The sequence below is a fragment of the Danio rerio genome, chromosome 12 (genome assembly GCF_049306965.1).
Source record: "Danio rerio strain Tuebingen ecotype United States chromosome 12, GRCz12tu, whole genome shotgun sequence".
Classification (NCBI taxonomy): Eukaryota; Metazoa; Chordata; class Actinopteri; order Cypriniformes; family Danionidae; genus Danio; species Danio rerio.
The window spans coordinates 32,261,406-32,278,441 of NC_133187.1; the positions used below are offsets into that span (position 1 = coordinate 32,261,406).

At 36.3% G+C, this 17,036-nt stretch overlaps 2 protein-coding genes across 3 annotated transcripts in view; one reads left to right on the plus strand and one right to left on the minus strand.

The window, feature by feature from the left end:
- dclre1a (DNA cross-link repair 1A (PSO2 homolog, S. cerevisiae)) overlaps positions 1-17,036 on the plus strand; it is an 81,371-nt gene that overhangs the window by 30,165 nt on the left and 34,170 nt on the right. The window lies entirely within an intron of this gene.
- The window catches only part of nhlrc2 (NHL repeat containing 2), a 41,264-nt gene that overhangs the window by 5,339 nt on the left and 18,889 nt on the right, over positions 1-17,036 (minus strand). For both annotated transcript variants that reach the window (XR_012388061.1, XM_021480365.3), the window contains exons 6-10: positions 13,551-13,635; positions 11,085-11,316; positions 7,122-7,244; positions 3,699-3,908; positions 873-1,101 (exon numbers count right to left, since the gene is read on the minus strand). Coding sequence is in view for 1 of the 2 variants with exons in the window: in XM_021480365.3 (XP_021336040.2) it covers positions 873-1,101; positions 3,699-3,908; positions 7,122-7,244; positions 11,085-11,316; positions 13,551-13,635 (879 nt within the window). In the remaining variant the exon portion in view is untranslated. The remainder of the gene's footprint in view (positions 1-872; positions 1,102-3,698; positions 3,909-7,121; positions 7,245-11,084; positions 11,317-13,550; positions 13,636-17,036) is intronic.

Consider the following 17,036-nt stretch of genomic DNA (forward strand, 5'->3'; position numbering starts at 1 on the left):
CTTACCCTGCTGATATAATTATTTACATAATGAATTACATGTTCCAGGAATTCAGACACCCATTTGTATTTACATCTAACAAACAAAACAATTACCACTGTTATCTTCTACTACACACATAGCCACCCACAAACAAGCACTCTCTGTAATTTGGTGCATAATTACAGTCAATCAATCAAAGTCGGACACAACTATTAGTTGCAGTTTCTGAGCATCTAACGCCCACTAACACTCATGCTTTTTCTGGTCCTAATGGGTATCTTTGTTGTCACTTTGCGGAGTAGGCCCCTGGGACTTTCTGTCACTTCAGCTACGGCCACTTTCATAAACTAATTAGGTGCTTGTTTATTGTATGGTAAAATGTTCTAGTGCTGCTCATAGACAAACAGCCAGTATGATGAGCAGAAGTCGTCTACGGTGACTGAGCTGATTATCGCTCGTGAAAGATTCGGACACGATTGATGTCTTTGTGGAGAATAACTGGGAGAAAAGACGACAGGAAAGACAAATGTTGCGGCAGAAGGACGGAGGGTGATGCTAAAAAAAAGAGAAAGAGAGAGAGAAAGGAAAGGCTAAGATAGAACAAGAGGTTGACTATGCATTGGGATGCATAGAGAGAAATTGTTTATTTATCCTTGGATCGACTCCCAGTACGACCAGCTGGTCCCTGAAGCCTGCTGAAAATGTGTGAGCACAGCAATCCAGCAAACAAAACACTACAGTTCACCCCATGTAGGTGCCCCTGAGGCATGGTGTACAAGGTGCGAACAACCCCCATGTAAATAAATGCGTTTTACACATTGTGCATGCCAAATAATTGAAATTGAGAGATAAGAAAGATGCACTTATATAGGTAGTTTTGGATTCCGTACCTTCTGCAGATAGGCTCCAGAAACTAGGGGCTTCTTCTGTCAGCTTGGTCCCAGCTGGTAGCGCCAATTTCAGCAAAAGAGTGACTGACTGCCCTGAAGAAATGCTGATTGATGGCATAGCAAGCACAGGGGCTGATTTGGGAAGCTTAGGGCGCTTTTTGACCGCAGATGTGTTATTGGTGGTGGTTTTGAGGATCGCATCAACATCTTGATGCCCTACAATAGGAAACTGGTACAAAAATAGAGAGCCAGTGAGCCAAAAATTCCTCCGTCACACATGCAAATGAAGATCTGCTACAAGGATAGGGCACTTGTACTGAAATGTAAAACAATAATGTTCCTATCCTGTTTTCAGCTCATTTAGACATCATTAACTAATACCATGTTCATGTTGTAGTCAAGCTGCACCAAAGTTTGCTTACATTGAACTGAGACACATTTTAACACTTTTTCAAATGAACATTTATCAGAATAGTAGTGGCAAAATGCCTTCACGTAACAGCAATTGATATCATTAGACTTCAGCTTGATTACATTACAAACAGCTATTGTAACAGCTACCTTTCTAAAAGAAAATTAACCTTCTTAGGTGGAAATGCTACTATCATCATAGAAAGTCAGTGGAGGTACTGATATTAATAGCTCCTTATTGCAAGTTGGTTAATTGTTTGTGACAAACCAACATTACTATGATCAGATGCTTTCTTGTCTTGTGTTTTTTCACTGCTGTTTTTTTTTGTTGTTTTTGTAATTAAAAGAAAAGAGCACATATTCAGAGCCATTTCAAATTACTTTATACGTCAAATCTGAAATCTGAGAGGTTTCTTCCCCCCTATTGGCAACTTATGTCATTTGCAGTGTAAGAGGTCATTCACACAGCTCCTATCCTGTTTTCAGCTTATTTAGATGTCATTAATGAATACTGTGATCATGTTTTAGTCAAGCTGCACCAACGTTTATTTACAGCGAACTGAGACACATTAGTTTGAGTGTTCTGGGTTTGCTTGTTCGGTGCGCATAAAGATTTAGTAGGCAGTGTTCACACTTTTTCAAATAAACATTTATCAGAATGGTAATGCATATTATGTATTGCTCTCCAAAATGTCATATAATGGTAACTGATATCATTAGACAGAGATCAGCTTGATTACATTATAAACAGCTATTGTAACAGCTACATTAAAAAAAAAAAAAAAAAAAAATGGCTGAAATGCTATTATAATAGAGAGTCAGTAGGAGTACTGGTATCAAAAGCCATCCAGCAAGGTGGTTAAATTATGTTTATGACTGTAGGAAAAGTGAACCAGGTGCAAACAAATCCACATTGCCATGATCAGATGTTTTTTACAGTATTTACATGACGTAAAGTAAGTTCACTTTCGCTTTTGCTCTCGTGGATAGAGAAACCTTACCGCACAGATATCAATTAGCCTATAAATAATTAATTTTGTTTGTTAAGCGCAAAGATTGGTTTCAAAACTATTTCTAAATTCAGTTCTAATTTCCAGCAAACAAATAAATGAACATTGATAACGAAGTGTGCTCAAAATACTGAGTTATTTCCAAATACACCTGCCATGCCTCATATGGTCTAAAACCTGACAGGTGGACAAATCTATGCTTGTTTTTAATAAAACAAATATAAATATGGATAAAAGAAATAATACTGCAAATAATAATAACATTATACAAAAGCAAATTGAATGAACTGAAAAAGCCTCCCGAGATGAAGAAAGTAAGGCAGTGGTTTTTAAATTCATGTAGGCTAGAAATTAAAATGTTTTGTAATATTTTAATCATTTATATTTATATCCTATATATATCCTTATTATATATATCCTTAATATATGATATCTTTTTCATATGTAAAGATATTTGCGTATTGCTCTACATCTTGTGTGTAGTGTGTAAGCCAGGCGCATTTTGCGCCAGACAATAAACCGACTTTATTCTGGTCTAAAGAACAGACTATTTACAGTATCTCAAAATAGCAACGCGCCAAAACACGCCTGCTTTTTTAGACCAGAACGCCTATAGGCGCACATACAAGCACAAATGCATTTGCTATTTAAACAGTGTGGCACAACACCTCAAAATGACCCTTGCTCTGAGGTGAAAGTAGCAAATAGCAATTGCGTTGCGTCTTGCGCCGGGTGTATGATAGGGACCATAGTGCCTAAAACAGTGTTGGAAAACAAGATGCACACTACTTCCGCTACCAATTTTAAAGCACTCAGGATCTTGTGCTTCCTTAGAGTCTGCCATTGCTAAGCAACCATCAGCTGCACTCTCCAAGGAAGCACTACTGACAAACCCTTGCAGTAGCTCTGATACAGGTTTATTTATGGAATAAAACAAAAAGTGCAGCACTGCGTGTTCTTGCCTGAGGCAATTAGTCTTCCGTCATAACTGAAATACTGTATAATACATAAACAGGGTGAAGCTTCTTGTCACATAATGTGAAGTGCACTTGCTTCAATCTAAAAAGTTTACATGTTTTTAATTCGAGCATGAAAAAAACCTGAGCAAAAAAAGTGAGCATGTCACTCTCTATTTGCAAACATATATTTATTCATAAGTTAATGGCCCCTAAAGGTCCTGAAAGGTTATAAAAAAAAATATTAAATCAGATATAAATATCTGTGGCTCAATCTTAATTTTATAAAGCTGCTGGATTGCTTTTTGAGCACAAAAACCCTGCAAACAAACATTTATAGCAACTGTAAACATCTATTAATTCACTGACACTTGAATTTAAACATCATATTTTAAGTTTTGAGGGGGAACTAACCCTTTAAAAACCTTTAAGAATGAAAACTGACTCACCAGAGAGACAGTTTTGGTCTCTAGGTCCAGGACTTTAATGTGATGGTTGTTGGTGTCTGCCACATACAGCAGCTTTCCTCCCTCACCAACACACAGGCCTCCGGGTTCGTTGAAGCTGGATTCTAGGAATCTCGGGCCAATCCCGTTTCCAGCCTCCCCTGTTCCTGCCAACACCATGCACTGCTTAGTCTTTGGATCCACCACTTTGATCTGCAACAGAAAAGCTCTTAGAGTCACTGAGTTATCAGTGGTTAAAACTAGGTGTTCCCCTATTCAAAAACTTGCAGCACTTATCTCGCATTGCAAGTTGCTGAACTATTAATAATTGAGGAAATCTGTCAATATTCCCAAATAAAATCAATTTAAATGAAATTAATCTAGAAATGTTGTCTTTTGATGTTTTGTTTTATTATTTGGTTTTCATTTAAACAAATTACAATTAAGCTGCAACCATGATTGCTGTCACTCCGAAAATGAATTTATCCCAATTTGGAACGCTGCAACAGTTTAATATTTTATCTAATCGAATAACATTCATTTTTTAAACGCTGCTTAAGTGCTGCTTAAATATGTATTGGGGCCACTGCACTAGAATTCATTTATGCAGATAAATCCTGAATATTTAAAAAGCTGTTACCCATAAATAATAATAAAAGAAATTACCACTGCTGCATTCCAATTGACAGGCTCCCTTGGCAGTGTTCACTTTCCCCTATTCCCTGAGCATGGGACATCCACTTAATTTACAAAATGCGCTCATTTGGAACACTCCCAAAAGCCTTCACACATTTATGACGCACTACACTTTTGTAAATGACTATAAATGTAAATTACCATATGTCTGTTTAATTAACATACTTGTGTTTTACTCATCTTAAAGCGTTTTTAGACCTGTAGATCAATTGCTTTGAAACAGAGATATAATGGTACATTTTGTTGCATTTTCTTCATGGTTCCAGCATTTCAAAGCACACCAAAATGTGTTTATGTATGTCACACACACATAAGGTTGTGTTGCTATATTTCGTATTTAATTAACTGGCAAACTTTTATATATTTAATTATATTCAAAACAATATATTTTGTAATACTCAGATTTTATCAGGGCAGCATTTTTCCACTGCAAGGAGAAAACCAATTACACAAAATTCTGAAACCAAGAGATGCTCCTTGGTTTACAACTGTGATAACTAATGTCCTCACTCCCAAAATCAGACACTGCAGGTTTTTATGCAACGCATTTACTGTTTTGATTTAGGAAATCGCTTGGCTCGTTGGTTTGGACTGCTTTCTTGCCTCAATGGTCAAGAATGTTTCTAGAAGGCCTAGTAAGAGCTTGATTAGCTAGCCCAGGTGTGTCTAATTGGGGTTGAAACTAAACTTTGCAGGACACCGGCCCTCCAGGACCGAGTTTGGACACCCCTGATATACAGTCATGTGAAAAAGTTATGACACTGTATGAAATTCCAAATTCCCCAAATACGACACAAAAAAATGATCTGATCTTTTTTCAGGTTTTAAAATTTGAGGGGAAAAAAATCAATTGGTGTCTTAATTTTTTCATATGATTTTCTGACTAATCAAACCTCTTTAAAATGAGAAATCACACTGGATTTCAAAACAGGTGTGAAACATGCTTTAATTAAATGATCATAATGATATTTGCATTTTAATGAACAGCTGCATACAAATCACATCTGGCACTAATTAAACACAATAATGGCACCTGAGTCTCAGCGCTGTTATTTTATTCATATTTCTTTAAGTGCTAGAGTGATGTGCAGTGACAGGTGGGTAAATTTCCCTCTCTTCTTTCCTTGAAGGCATACATCAGTGTTCCCTTATTCCCAATGTCGCCATAGTGCTCTTCGAAGGGATTGTGCACTTTCTTCAGACTGACATCTCACTTGGGATGGCAAAATTATAGGTTAAGTTTAATTTGTAGTCCATTTATGGATGAATGGAATGCACAATTGCTTTTCCTACAGTACAAAATTTGGTCTATAATTGCAACTAATTCAATTTTACAGGAAAACGCTAAAAAAAAAAAAAAAAAAAAAAAAAAGAACAGCAACAGTAATATTCCCCCGGTTTGGAAAAATGCCATTGATTGTCACAAAACTTTGTCTAAAAATGAAACATCATATTCATTCCTACCAGCCCTTGCTATAATATACAGTTAAAGGCAAAATGATTAGCTCTCCTGTGATTATAATTTTTGTCTTTTTCAAATATTTCCCAAATTAGGTTTACCAAAGCAATGAATTTTCACAATATTTTCTAAAAAAAATGTCTTCTAGAGAGTCTTATTTGTTTTATATTTTATACAAACTATCATTTTACAATGACTTGCCTAATAAACCTCGTTAAGCCTTTAAATTGCCATTTAAGCTGGTTACTAAAATATCTAGTTAAGTATTATGTACTGTCATCATGGCAAAGATAAAATAAATCAGTTATCAGAAATGAGTTATTAAAACTATTATGTTTAGAAATGTGTTGAAAACAGATCTTTCTGTTAAACAGGAATTGGGAAAAACATATGCAGGGTATACTGTATGTATACGAGTGTGCGTGTGTATATAAGCATAATGGCAAAGTATAAAGTTTTTTTTTCTTCTGAGCATTATGTTTATTGGGTTTTGCCAAGATAAACACAAAGAACAACAAAGTACAGAATATTTTAAATAGATCTTTCAATCTTACACATAATGCCCTATACATGTCCCAACCCAAACCTCCAACCTGTAGTGCCATAAATAAACCATGAATAAAATTAAACAAGAAAACATTTAAAAAGTCAGGTTCTAAGCATTCTGTCCTGTTATACCCAAGTAAGAAATTAAACTGCCCTAGTATTTGACAAACAAATCTTGCTGCTTTTTCAAACGAAACACAATTTTTTCCCCAAAAGGCATATAAGATGGCACTTCTTTAATTCACATAGAAGTAGAAGGTGGTTTAAAATCTTTCTATAGCAAAGTTATACATTTTATGGCTGCTAGTAGGGCTAGTCTGACAAATCTCAGATTAATGCTTTGTTGATCAAGTAGTGTAGTATCTCCATAGAGGATAAGTCTAGGCTCTCTAGGCCAGGGGTGTCCAAACTCAGTCCTGGAGGGCCGGTGTCCTGCATAGTTTAGCTCCAATTTACTTTAACACACCTGCCTGGAGCTTTCTAGTATACTTAGAAAGAGCTTGATTAGCTGGTTCAGGTGAGTTTAATTCGGGTTGAAACTAAAATATGCAGGACGCCGGCCCTCCAGGACCGAATTTGGACAGCCCTGTTCTAGGCACACTAGTACCTACAACTATGGCAATAACCTCTAAGACAACTTTCAAATATTCTTCTAGGTCAAAGCAAGAAAGTATAAAGTTTAAAATAGACTAATAATTAGTATTTCTTGAAAGTATAAAACTGACCTTGTGATTGTAAGAATCGGCCACATAGAGAAGGCTTCTGCCCTCGTCCCAGGAAACCCCTAATGGATGCTGCAGTTTAGCATCGATGCCTTTACCATCAACATCTCCAAACGCAAACAGGTTCTGGTCAAACACAGAAAAAATACAAACTTAAAGGGCCATGCATGATTTCTTGACAGCTTACCCATGAGAAAAACGTTACGCTTTATTGCAAAGTTGTGAGAGCGTATAAATGAGCCATTTCTGTATATTTACTCAATCACAGTGCAGCAGTGGTGGTCTAATGTATAAAATAAGCCACTGAACATCACAAGGGCAGGAAAGAAAAAAAAATCTCATTAATCTAGTGACCAAATATGGCAAAACCCAATCCATTCTCATTCTCTGCCAAGAAAATCCTGTCTACTCGAAGGAAATCTAGCAGATCTGAAAAATGTCTTGCCTGTTTCAGGAGTGGAGGAAAAATAGTTTCTTAATCAGATCGCCTAGGTTCATTAAATGATAAAAAATTGCTCCATGACTTATTTATTTAACGTCTCCTCACATTACACTAAGTTTGGGGATCTTGTAGTGCCAAACAAACTTGCTTTGCATTGCATGCAAATGTGACATGTAATCAACTGCGATAATTTATGACCCCATAAAAATTCAAATCTCTCCATGTGGTGTATTTTTCCTAATGTGAACTAGATAACGACACGCTCCTTCCTAATAAAGTGTGCAGGGAAGACAAAGTGCTCAGCAGGAAGAGAAATGATCTGATGCAGACAAAAATGAAGGTCTTCTTGACCATAAGATAAGAAAAGATAAGTTTTACTACGGTTATGCCATCCATCCACACTATGCCAGAGTTTGAGCGCTGAAAACTAAGCTTTTCGAAAATGGTGAAGAGGTTGTTTTCAATTTAAAATGCTGGGGAAAAATAGACATCTGAAAACGGAGGCATGACTGCATCTAATTGGGGCTTTTTCCTCAATATTTAGTAACCTACACACAGTTCAGTCTTGCATCCTTTCCTTTTAAGTTCAGACTTCGTAAGTTGGATATGGAAAAACAAACTCCCGAGGACACATCGGGTAAATCTTCAAAGGTAACAAGGTACTTTATAACCTCATTCGCATCATCCTGGCTACATTGTTTCACTTTCAGAAAAATAAAATGAAAACATGATATAAAGAACTTCCTATTTTCATTTTGATATTGACACCTTAACAGACACCAAAAATGTAGCAACATATTTATACGAGGGTCATCTTCACTGTATGCATATTTATAACAAACATAGCCTATAACATAACTGCCTCCTTGAAAAGATGAATTAAATATCACATTTAATAAATATAGTGATATTAAATCCAGCGGTAGATTTTGGATGAACTGTCCGACGTGCACATCTTTTACCTGGGGAGTTCTGCTCAAAACACCCGCTGAGTTCAGACGCACGCATACACTGCAGTGCATGCTAGAGTTTGAGTGTAGTCTTGTGATGTGCATTTTCAGTAAAATATGGTGGACTGAGATCTGTTCAGGAACGCTAGATGAAGCGCCATTGTGTACGTGGATCGTTAACATTCTAAATCGCCGTTTTAAAACTAAAATGTATTAGTGTCAACGAGGCCCTAGACTTAGTTTACAAGCTTTCATTTAATTGATTCAAATGGCATCCCCCAAAAAGTTAAATACGTCTGGAATAAAATAAATGATAAATATTAGATGAACAATGTTGTCCTAGCAACTAAAATTAAATTATTAAAATTAAAAAGTAAAATTAAACACAGAAATTTGTTAAATAATAAGCTAATTGTTTTGAACTAAACTAAAACTAAAATGAATACAAAAAAAACATACAAAAAAATGAACAAAACCAACAAAATATACATTGAAAAATTATTTTTTAAAAATTAAAACAAAATAATTTCTCTCTTTTACTTCCCAATAATTTATTTAATAAAAAGTACAATAACAGCAATATTGTAAAATATTATTTTAAATTAAATTAATTGCTCTCTATGTGTGTGTGTGTATATATATATATATATATATATATATATATACTCTGGCGATCAAAATTAGAGAACAATTTATAAATAATTGAACCATGTTGAAATAATGTCATTTTCACTGCTCAGCAGTTGAAGGATTTTTTGTCCCGCCTATACCATGCTACCAGAACATCTTTTTTCACAAAATAACAAAGCATTTCAGCAAAAAACATTATTTTGCCGAAAACACACTGATCAAAATTAGAGAACACTTTCAGATACCTCCCAGTTATTGGTGTCAATCTGGCATCTGGCGCTAATTCCCTTGATTATCTGTCAACCCCTATTTACCTGGCAGCCTAATTTCCAGTTTCACTGACTCTGCAAGATGGTGGGCGGTTCTAAAGTGACTGATAGCCTTCGGCAGCAGGTTGTCCAGATAAAGGCCAAAGGGATGACCCTATCAGCCATAGCAAGACAAGTTGGTCGTTCCAAATCTGTGATTTCACGAATACTAAATCTTTACAACATCACAACTCATTCAAGTCCCTCAAGAAGGCTGGTCATCCACAGAAAAGATGACAGGATACTACGGAGAATCTCAATGGGCAATCGTTTTTACACTAAAGCTGGAACTTCTCACCAGTTCAGCACTGTACAGGGTAAAGATCTGTCTCGTCATACAGTCTCGATGATTAAGAGCATTTGTACTGAAAGCCCACTCTGCAGTCACCAAACCTCTCATTAGCAGAAAGAATCAAAAGGCAAGAATAAGCTTTGCTGAGGAGCATGCTGTGTGGACAGAGGAGAACTGCTCCAAAGTTCACTTCAGTGATGAAAGCAAGTTGAATTTATTTGGGTCCGATGGGAAACATTATGTTCGGCGACAAACTGGAGAAAAAATGAACCCAAAGTGCATAAAGAAGTCTGTAAAAAGTGGACGAGGAAGTGTCATGGTTTGGGGCATGTTTCTTGCAGCAGGAGTTGGGCCTCTATAGGTATATGGCAGAGGGAATGCAAATGTTTATCAGAACCTTCTTTAACAACATATGGTTGCTTCCCTGCGTTCATTACCTAATCAGCCCAAGGTGTTCATGCAGGAAAACGTGCCATGTCACACAGCAAAACGGGTAAAGCAGTTCCTTGAAACTGAAAACATTGAAATAATGACATGGTCTGCCCAGAGTCCAGAGCTCAACCCAATAGAGAACCTCTGGAAAATCTTTGGCTACAAAGTTATGGCCAAGAAACCCATACAGTCACTGAAATGTCGAGAAGACTGGAAGAAGAGTGGGCAAAAATCACACCAGAGCAGTTTGAGAGACTAGTGCTGTCTTGTGGCCACAGATGTGCTGAAGTTATTCAGAGCAGAGCCCTGTACACTTCCTACTAACTGCTGACTGTTGTAACCTTTAGAAAATTTTGCTGTAATCTTTTTCCATGCTACAGTCATTGTTGTTCTCTAATTTTGACCAGTGTGTTTTCTGCAAAATAATGTTTTTTTGTTGAAATGCTTTATTATTTTGGGGAAAAGGTGTTCTGGTTGTATGGTATAGACGGGACAAAAAATCCTTCAACTGTTGAGCAGTGAAGATGACATTATTTCAGAATTGTTCAATTATTTATAAATTGTTCTCTAATTTTGATCGCCAGTGTATAAATATTTTTTTTTCTCAGTGATTTTTTGTATTTCTAATAAAGTAATTACAAATTAAAATGACAAAAATTAAACTTAAACTAGAAAATGCATATCACATAAAATTATGAATAAATGCTAATTTAAAATATAAATTATTATTTTAATAGTACCTAAAGAACTTTTTATAAATACTAAACTTTCTATTATTCTATATATATATATATTAGCATCAATATTTTATAAATCTATTATGGGGCTACATAAAGCAAATAAGGGTGTGAAACACTGATCTCTAACATGTTAGACAAGTTCAGACCTGTAAACATGTCACATAAAGCTTACCAGAGGGTCTCTCTCTCCCCCCACCACATGTTTGACTGCGCCATCCTTCAGTGAAAGGCTGCGAATGGTGCTGCTCTCACTGTCAGCGATGAAGAGACTCTCCCAGGGCTCTGTCGGGGCAAGAGCCAAGCCTGATGGCTGCGCCAGACCTGCTTTATGAGGGTACGCGTTATTTCGGTTCTCCTCATTTCCACTGCCCGCAAAGCGCACACATGTTCCTGCTTTGCTGTCGCTGAAAAAGCCATCAGATAAAGTCTGATTACAACAATCAAGTACCACTTAATTTGTCAGAATCTAAAATAATTCTTGTGATAAAATGGACAAAATATCTACAGTTAAGATCTAATAGCATGTGAAAGTGCCAAAAAGTACTTCATTTTTTAGGAGAAATTAAATGATATCATTAAAATCTGACTTTTTCTGTGTTTACGTTCTGTAATCATGTCCTTTGTGCATCTACCAACAAAGAACATGCAAGAAAGGAAATCCTAGTAACTGCTTTGATAAGCCTATTTTTCTCCAAACAGTCTGTTCAGATTTCACTTTTCTAGTAACATAAGAAGGGGATCTTATTATGCATTACCAGCCCTTAACCTGCATGTTTACACCCACATCAGTAGTTTATATTTAGAATGTCTGGAGCAGAAAGATAAATGTACCAATGAACATGAGAGTCTCTACAATATAATCCCAGCATCCAAGCCACTGAGGTCATTGTGATCGAATTACATTTTTAAAGTAATGCTGCTTTTCCACTGCGGTTTTGCTTTCTCGGTTTGCATTTCCACTGCCGTTAAGAACCACATAATGTGGGTGGGATTGCACATGTCGCAAATCTAATGATGCTGGTAGTGACGATTCTGTCTGAACAATCAGTGATCAAAAGTGTACACGAAACGTTTTGGTAATGCAACGGAATCCTCCGAACCTCACCCGAGGTGGTACTAAAAAAAAACAACAACAACAAAAAAACGTACTAGCTTTAGAATGCAGTGGAAAAGCCCCCAAAATAGCTGTACCAAACCATGCCATACCATGCTGTGGAAAAGTGCCTAAAACGTGTTAAAGAATGTAAGTAAAATGTCACATATTTGGCTACATATAATTATTGGCAGATTGCTTAACCAACAACAGTTGTTCAACACAATTTCTGTAGGATGAGTCAATACCAATGCTTTAAGCTACAACTTCATATACAAGTCACTTAATTTTCATAATGTGCGTGTTAACATGCTGTGGTGATGATGTGTATCAAAAGTTGCCTGTATTCACAGGAATCAGTTATGTCATTCATTTTATTCATAAAACGCTCACCTTCAGCATAATTCATAAACACATACTTATTATGCACTGTTATATTCTGGTGACAGACTTTTTCAACTTTACAGATTAGAGAAATGTATAAATAATGTAATGTTTACTTGCAGGAGCCAGCACATCTGAATAGAGTTTACTCCACAACATCTATTTAAATAGATCTACAAACGGTTCAGATACATCCTGGTTTAGTCTAGAATTGGTAACCTCTTCCTCTCCATCATTGTATGACTTTGTATCAACAACAATACAAAATCTTTTGCACACGTAAGTTTGTTATTTCCAGTAGAGTCACACGTTATATAAACATGATTATCTTTATAATAATATAACAAATTGTGGTTATGCGTATATAAAATTACAAATAACATATGTAGCAGGGCATTAAATGACTTATTCTTTGCATTTTAACTTTGTAAACTATAAAATCATGGGTCTCCTCACAGTTTGTATCTGATTTTGTGAGCCAACTGACAACAGTTGTTCGTTCCGCTCTTTTTTCCCCTGCTCTTCTGGCCACGCCCACTCCTCCCTCTGCTTGCAGAGCTCCACACCCATTATGATGCATTTTTTAAAAAAGATTTAGAGGTAGACTTGAACCGAAAGAGGGGGGTTTAATGGCCCTTTAAATAGTTTATTTCTGACATTTTGCCTGCATTCACAAGTTTTGTTGTTTATGTAGTGTTAGAATAGTATGTAAAGACTCCACCCTGTTCTGAAAAGCAGCATTTCATTTGCATTTAAACATGCAAGCTTACAATGCTTATGTTTGCACACACCCAAATAGGGGCTATTTGGCAAGTTATAATAAATGAGCTGTGGCCTATTTTGAGTTGAAACTTCACAGACATGTTCTGGGGACACCAGAGACTTATTATGTGTCGTAAGAAAAGGGGCATAATACAGTATGTCCCCTTTAAAGCTGTTATCAGTGCTTACCACAGCTTTATAAACATCAAGAGAAATGCTACATCTGCGAACAGCACATAAAATTAAGAGTGCATTTTGTATCAGGACGATCAGAGCAATTTCCGCCAACAGTGAACTGTGTGGCTGCCCAGAAAATTACATCACTTGGGCAGCCCCGTGGCTGCTTTATGTGAACATTGCCTCGTCTGTACAGAACATGACACATGGAGAGGAGCTCACCTCCCTTTGGGAAGCTTTCCGTCCTCCAAGAAAAGAGCCCAGATCTGATGCGTTCCTGCCATGGCGATCCACAATACATCACCTCCTGCATAAACACAAACAGAGTATAGTAAACATGTTACCTTTTCTGAGATATATTAATGTTGATTCGCTTGCTAAAAATAACAGAGCAAATTCTTCGTTAAGTGTGCATGAGACAAGGGTAAACAAGATCTCAACTGGTAACACGCACAACCTTCCTATCACATAATATCCGTTTAAGCTGTGTGGAAATCACATTATTAGATCTTTTTAAAGAGATAGTTCACCTAAAAAATAAAGAAATCCACACCATTTACTCATATTCAAGTGGTTCTAAACATTTATGGGAGTCTTTTGTCTTTAGAGCACAAAACAAAATCTTCTGATAAAAGTTGTAAACCTAGTAGCTATTGACATCCATAGTTTAGTTACAAAAATACTACAGAAGTCAACAGCTGGTTCCCCTACCAACATTCTTAAGTATATCTTCATTTGCGATTAACAGGAAAAAGAAAGGAGGCTGGAGGGTGAGTAAATGATGACAGAATTGTACTATTTGCTATCCCTTTTCATGAAAACGTTCCCTTTCATGCACGCACATGTCTTTCCGCAAAGTAAACAAGTTTGCTCATAACCATATAAAGTAAGGTATATGATAGCTGATGTATATGTCAAGTGCCTGTCTCAAAAATATGTCTTGGTGCTCCCTTTAAAGTAATAAAGAAAAATTAAACATTGGCTTTATAGAGAACTAACTGACCAATTGAAAAAGTCCCTAGTAAAACATCCATGTGTTACAAGACACAAAAATGAATAATAAAAAAAAATTTCATTTTAAAATAAGTAATATGCTAATATTTAAGTAATATTATTGGACAATATGCAAATGTTTGCATGATTTCTTTACAATACAGTTTTTAAAGCAATATTTCCTGTCTTTTATTAGATACACTCACTGGCCACTTTATTAGGTTAGAAAAGAAAATATCCCATGAGCGGCAGCTCTGTGGGCACAAATGCCTTGCTTATGCCAGACATCAGAGGAGAATGGCCAGAATGGTTCGAGCTGATAGAAAAGCAACAGTAACTCAAATAACCACATGTTACAACAGAGTTACTGTATGCAAAAGAACATCTCTGAACGCACAACATGTTCAACCTTGAGGCGGATGGGCTACAGCAGCAGAAAACCACACCGGGTGCCACTCCTGTCAGTTAAGAACAGAAAACTGAGGCTACAATTTGCACAGGTTCACCAAAAATGTTGCCTGGTCTGAAGAGTCTTGATTTGTGTTGCAACATTTGGATAGCAGGGTCAGAATTTGGCGTCAACTACATAAAAGCATAGATCCATCCTGCCTTGTATCAACGGTTCAGGCTGGTGGTGGTGGTGTAATGGTGTGGGGGATATTTTCTTGGCACACTTTGGGACCATTAGTACCAATTCAGCATTGTGTCAACACCACAGCCTACCTGAGTATTGTTGCTGACCATGTGAATCCCTATATTATACCACAGTGTACCCATCCTCTGATGGCTACTTCTAACAGGATAACGCATCGTTATAAAGAGTGAAGCATCTCAGACTGGTTTCTTGAACATCACAATGAGTTCACTGTACTCAAATGGCCTCCACAGTCACCAGAACTAAGTCCAATAGAGCACCTTTGGGATGTGGTGGAACAGGAGATTTGCACCATGGATGTGCAGCCGCCAAATCTACAGCAACTACGTGATGCTATCATGTCAATATATACTAAAATCTCTGAGGAATATTTCCAGCACCTTGTTGAATCTATGATTAAGGCAATTCCGAAGGCAAAAGAAGTTCCAACCCGGTACTAGTAAGGTGTACCTAATAAAGGGTCCGGTAAGTGTGTAATACATGAGAGACTTACTTTATTACCAAACAAGTGGTTCTAATTGGATTTGCATCGCACACCTTAAATACAAGTTAAAAGGTTAGTTTTTATTTAATTTAATGTGGTATTTAGTTACTATACTCTCAAAGTCATTACACATAAATCTGCAGACTTTTTTAAAACTTATGCACAGAAATAGCAAAAAAATTTAGAAGATTCTGTAATCTATAATTAAAATTAGCACAAGAAAAATTGTTTATTAATAAATTAACAAGTTTTACCTAAATTTATTAAAAAATTATACATTATAAATAATAACTTAATTCAACATATACAATATGCCAGATGACATCTCTATATGAATCTACTTTAAGTCGTTTTGTGCAAACCTTACTCTACACTGTATCTTTTCATTTTTAGTGTTTACTATTTTAGTATTTTCCAAAAGGATCAGAGCCTCCTTTCACTGACCCTTTGTTATAGCAGAATGAAAATGAAGCCCTATTTTTGTGTCCTATTCGTGGAAAGGAAGCTGCAAAAGACAAGGACTGAAATGCTTAGAGGACTGAAAATAACAAAGTATACAATGCAGTCCAGCACAGCACAGAGTGACCTAAACCAATGAATTTACATCTGAAATCAGCTTAAGTACCGCGTGGAGGGTGCACAAATACTCAAGAGTATTGCGCTGCGTTTTCTCCATCAGGAATCAGGAATGAGGGGCTCTGTACTTGTGTCTAACAATAGACCTCTCTAATGGTTCTGTGCTTATCAGGGACAATTTCTTTGCTGGGCTGGAGCCTAACAAGACATATTCATGAAAGAGCGAGACAGAGGGAAAGAAAGAGTGAGGGAAAGAGAAATGGAGAAGGACTGAGATGGAGAGGAAGGGAGTAAAACTCTCCTCATGCAAGATTTCAAAGGAATCAGGGACGGATGGAAGGTAAAAAACACAGAATGAGCCAAAGTAGATGAAATTTGTGATGAAGGACAAAGACGCACTGCGGTATTTCCAAATTAAATTGAAACTCAAAGGAGGAAAACAAATGAAGCGGGAAAACGCAAACCAGACTTCTTTAGCCAGATGATTATGAATGATGAAGTGGCAATTACAAATCTTAAAGCAGGTATTAGTTTGTCAGACAAAATGCTTCAGATAACGTCTGCTTGAGCTTTTAAGAAAGGAGATTTAATTTTTTTTAAAGTAAAAAGTAACACGCTAATAATTTGCTGGACCCTCTTTATAGTTTCACTGCAAAAAAATGAATTTTATTACAGATATCTCAAATTCTTAAATCAAGAATTATTTTCAAGACAAGTAAAACAATATTGTTTATCTGAAGTTAAAAATACAGTTTTGTTTAAATAAACAATAAGTCAAAATTAAAGTTTTTTTTTTTTTGCTTTGGGGTAAACAAGGAAAATTTCTCCTTTTTTAAACCTATTATTTCTGAAAACAAAACCATATTTATGTAGTATCTTTTTTACTACAAAATGCTTCTTGATTTAGGAATTTTAAAACATTTGGACTAGTTGACAAGTAAGAAAGCATTTTTGTGCAGTGTTTGATTGTGCTGTGCAGTCATCATGGCACTGACAGCCT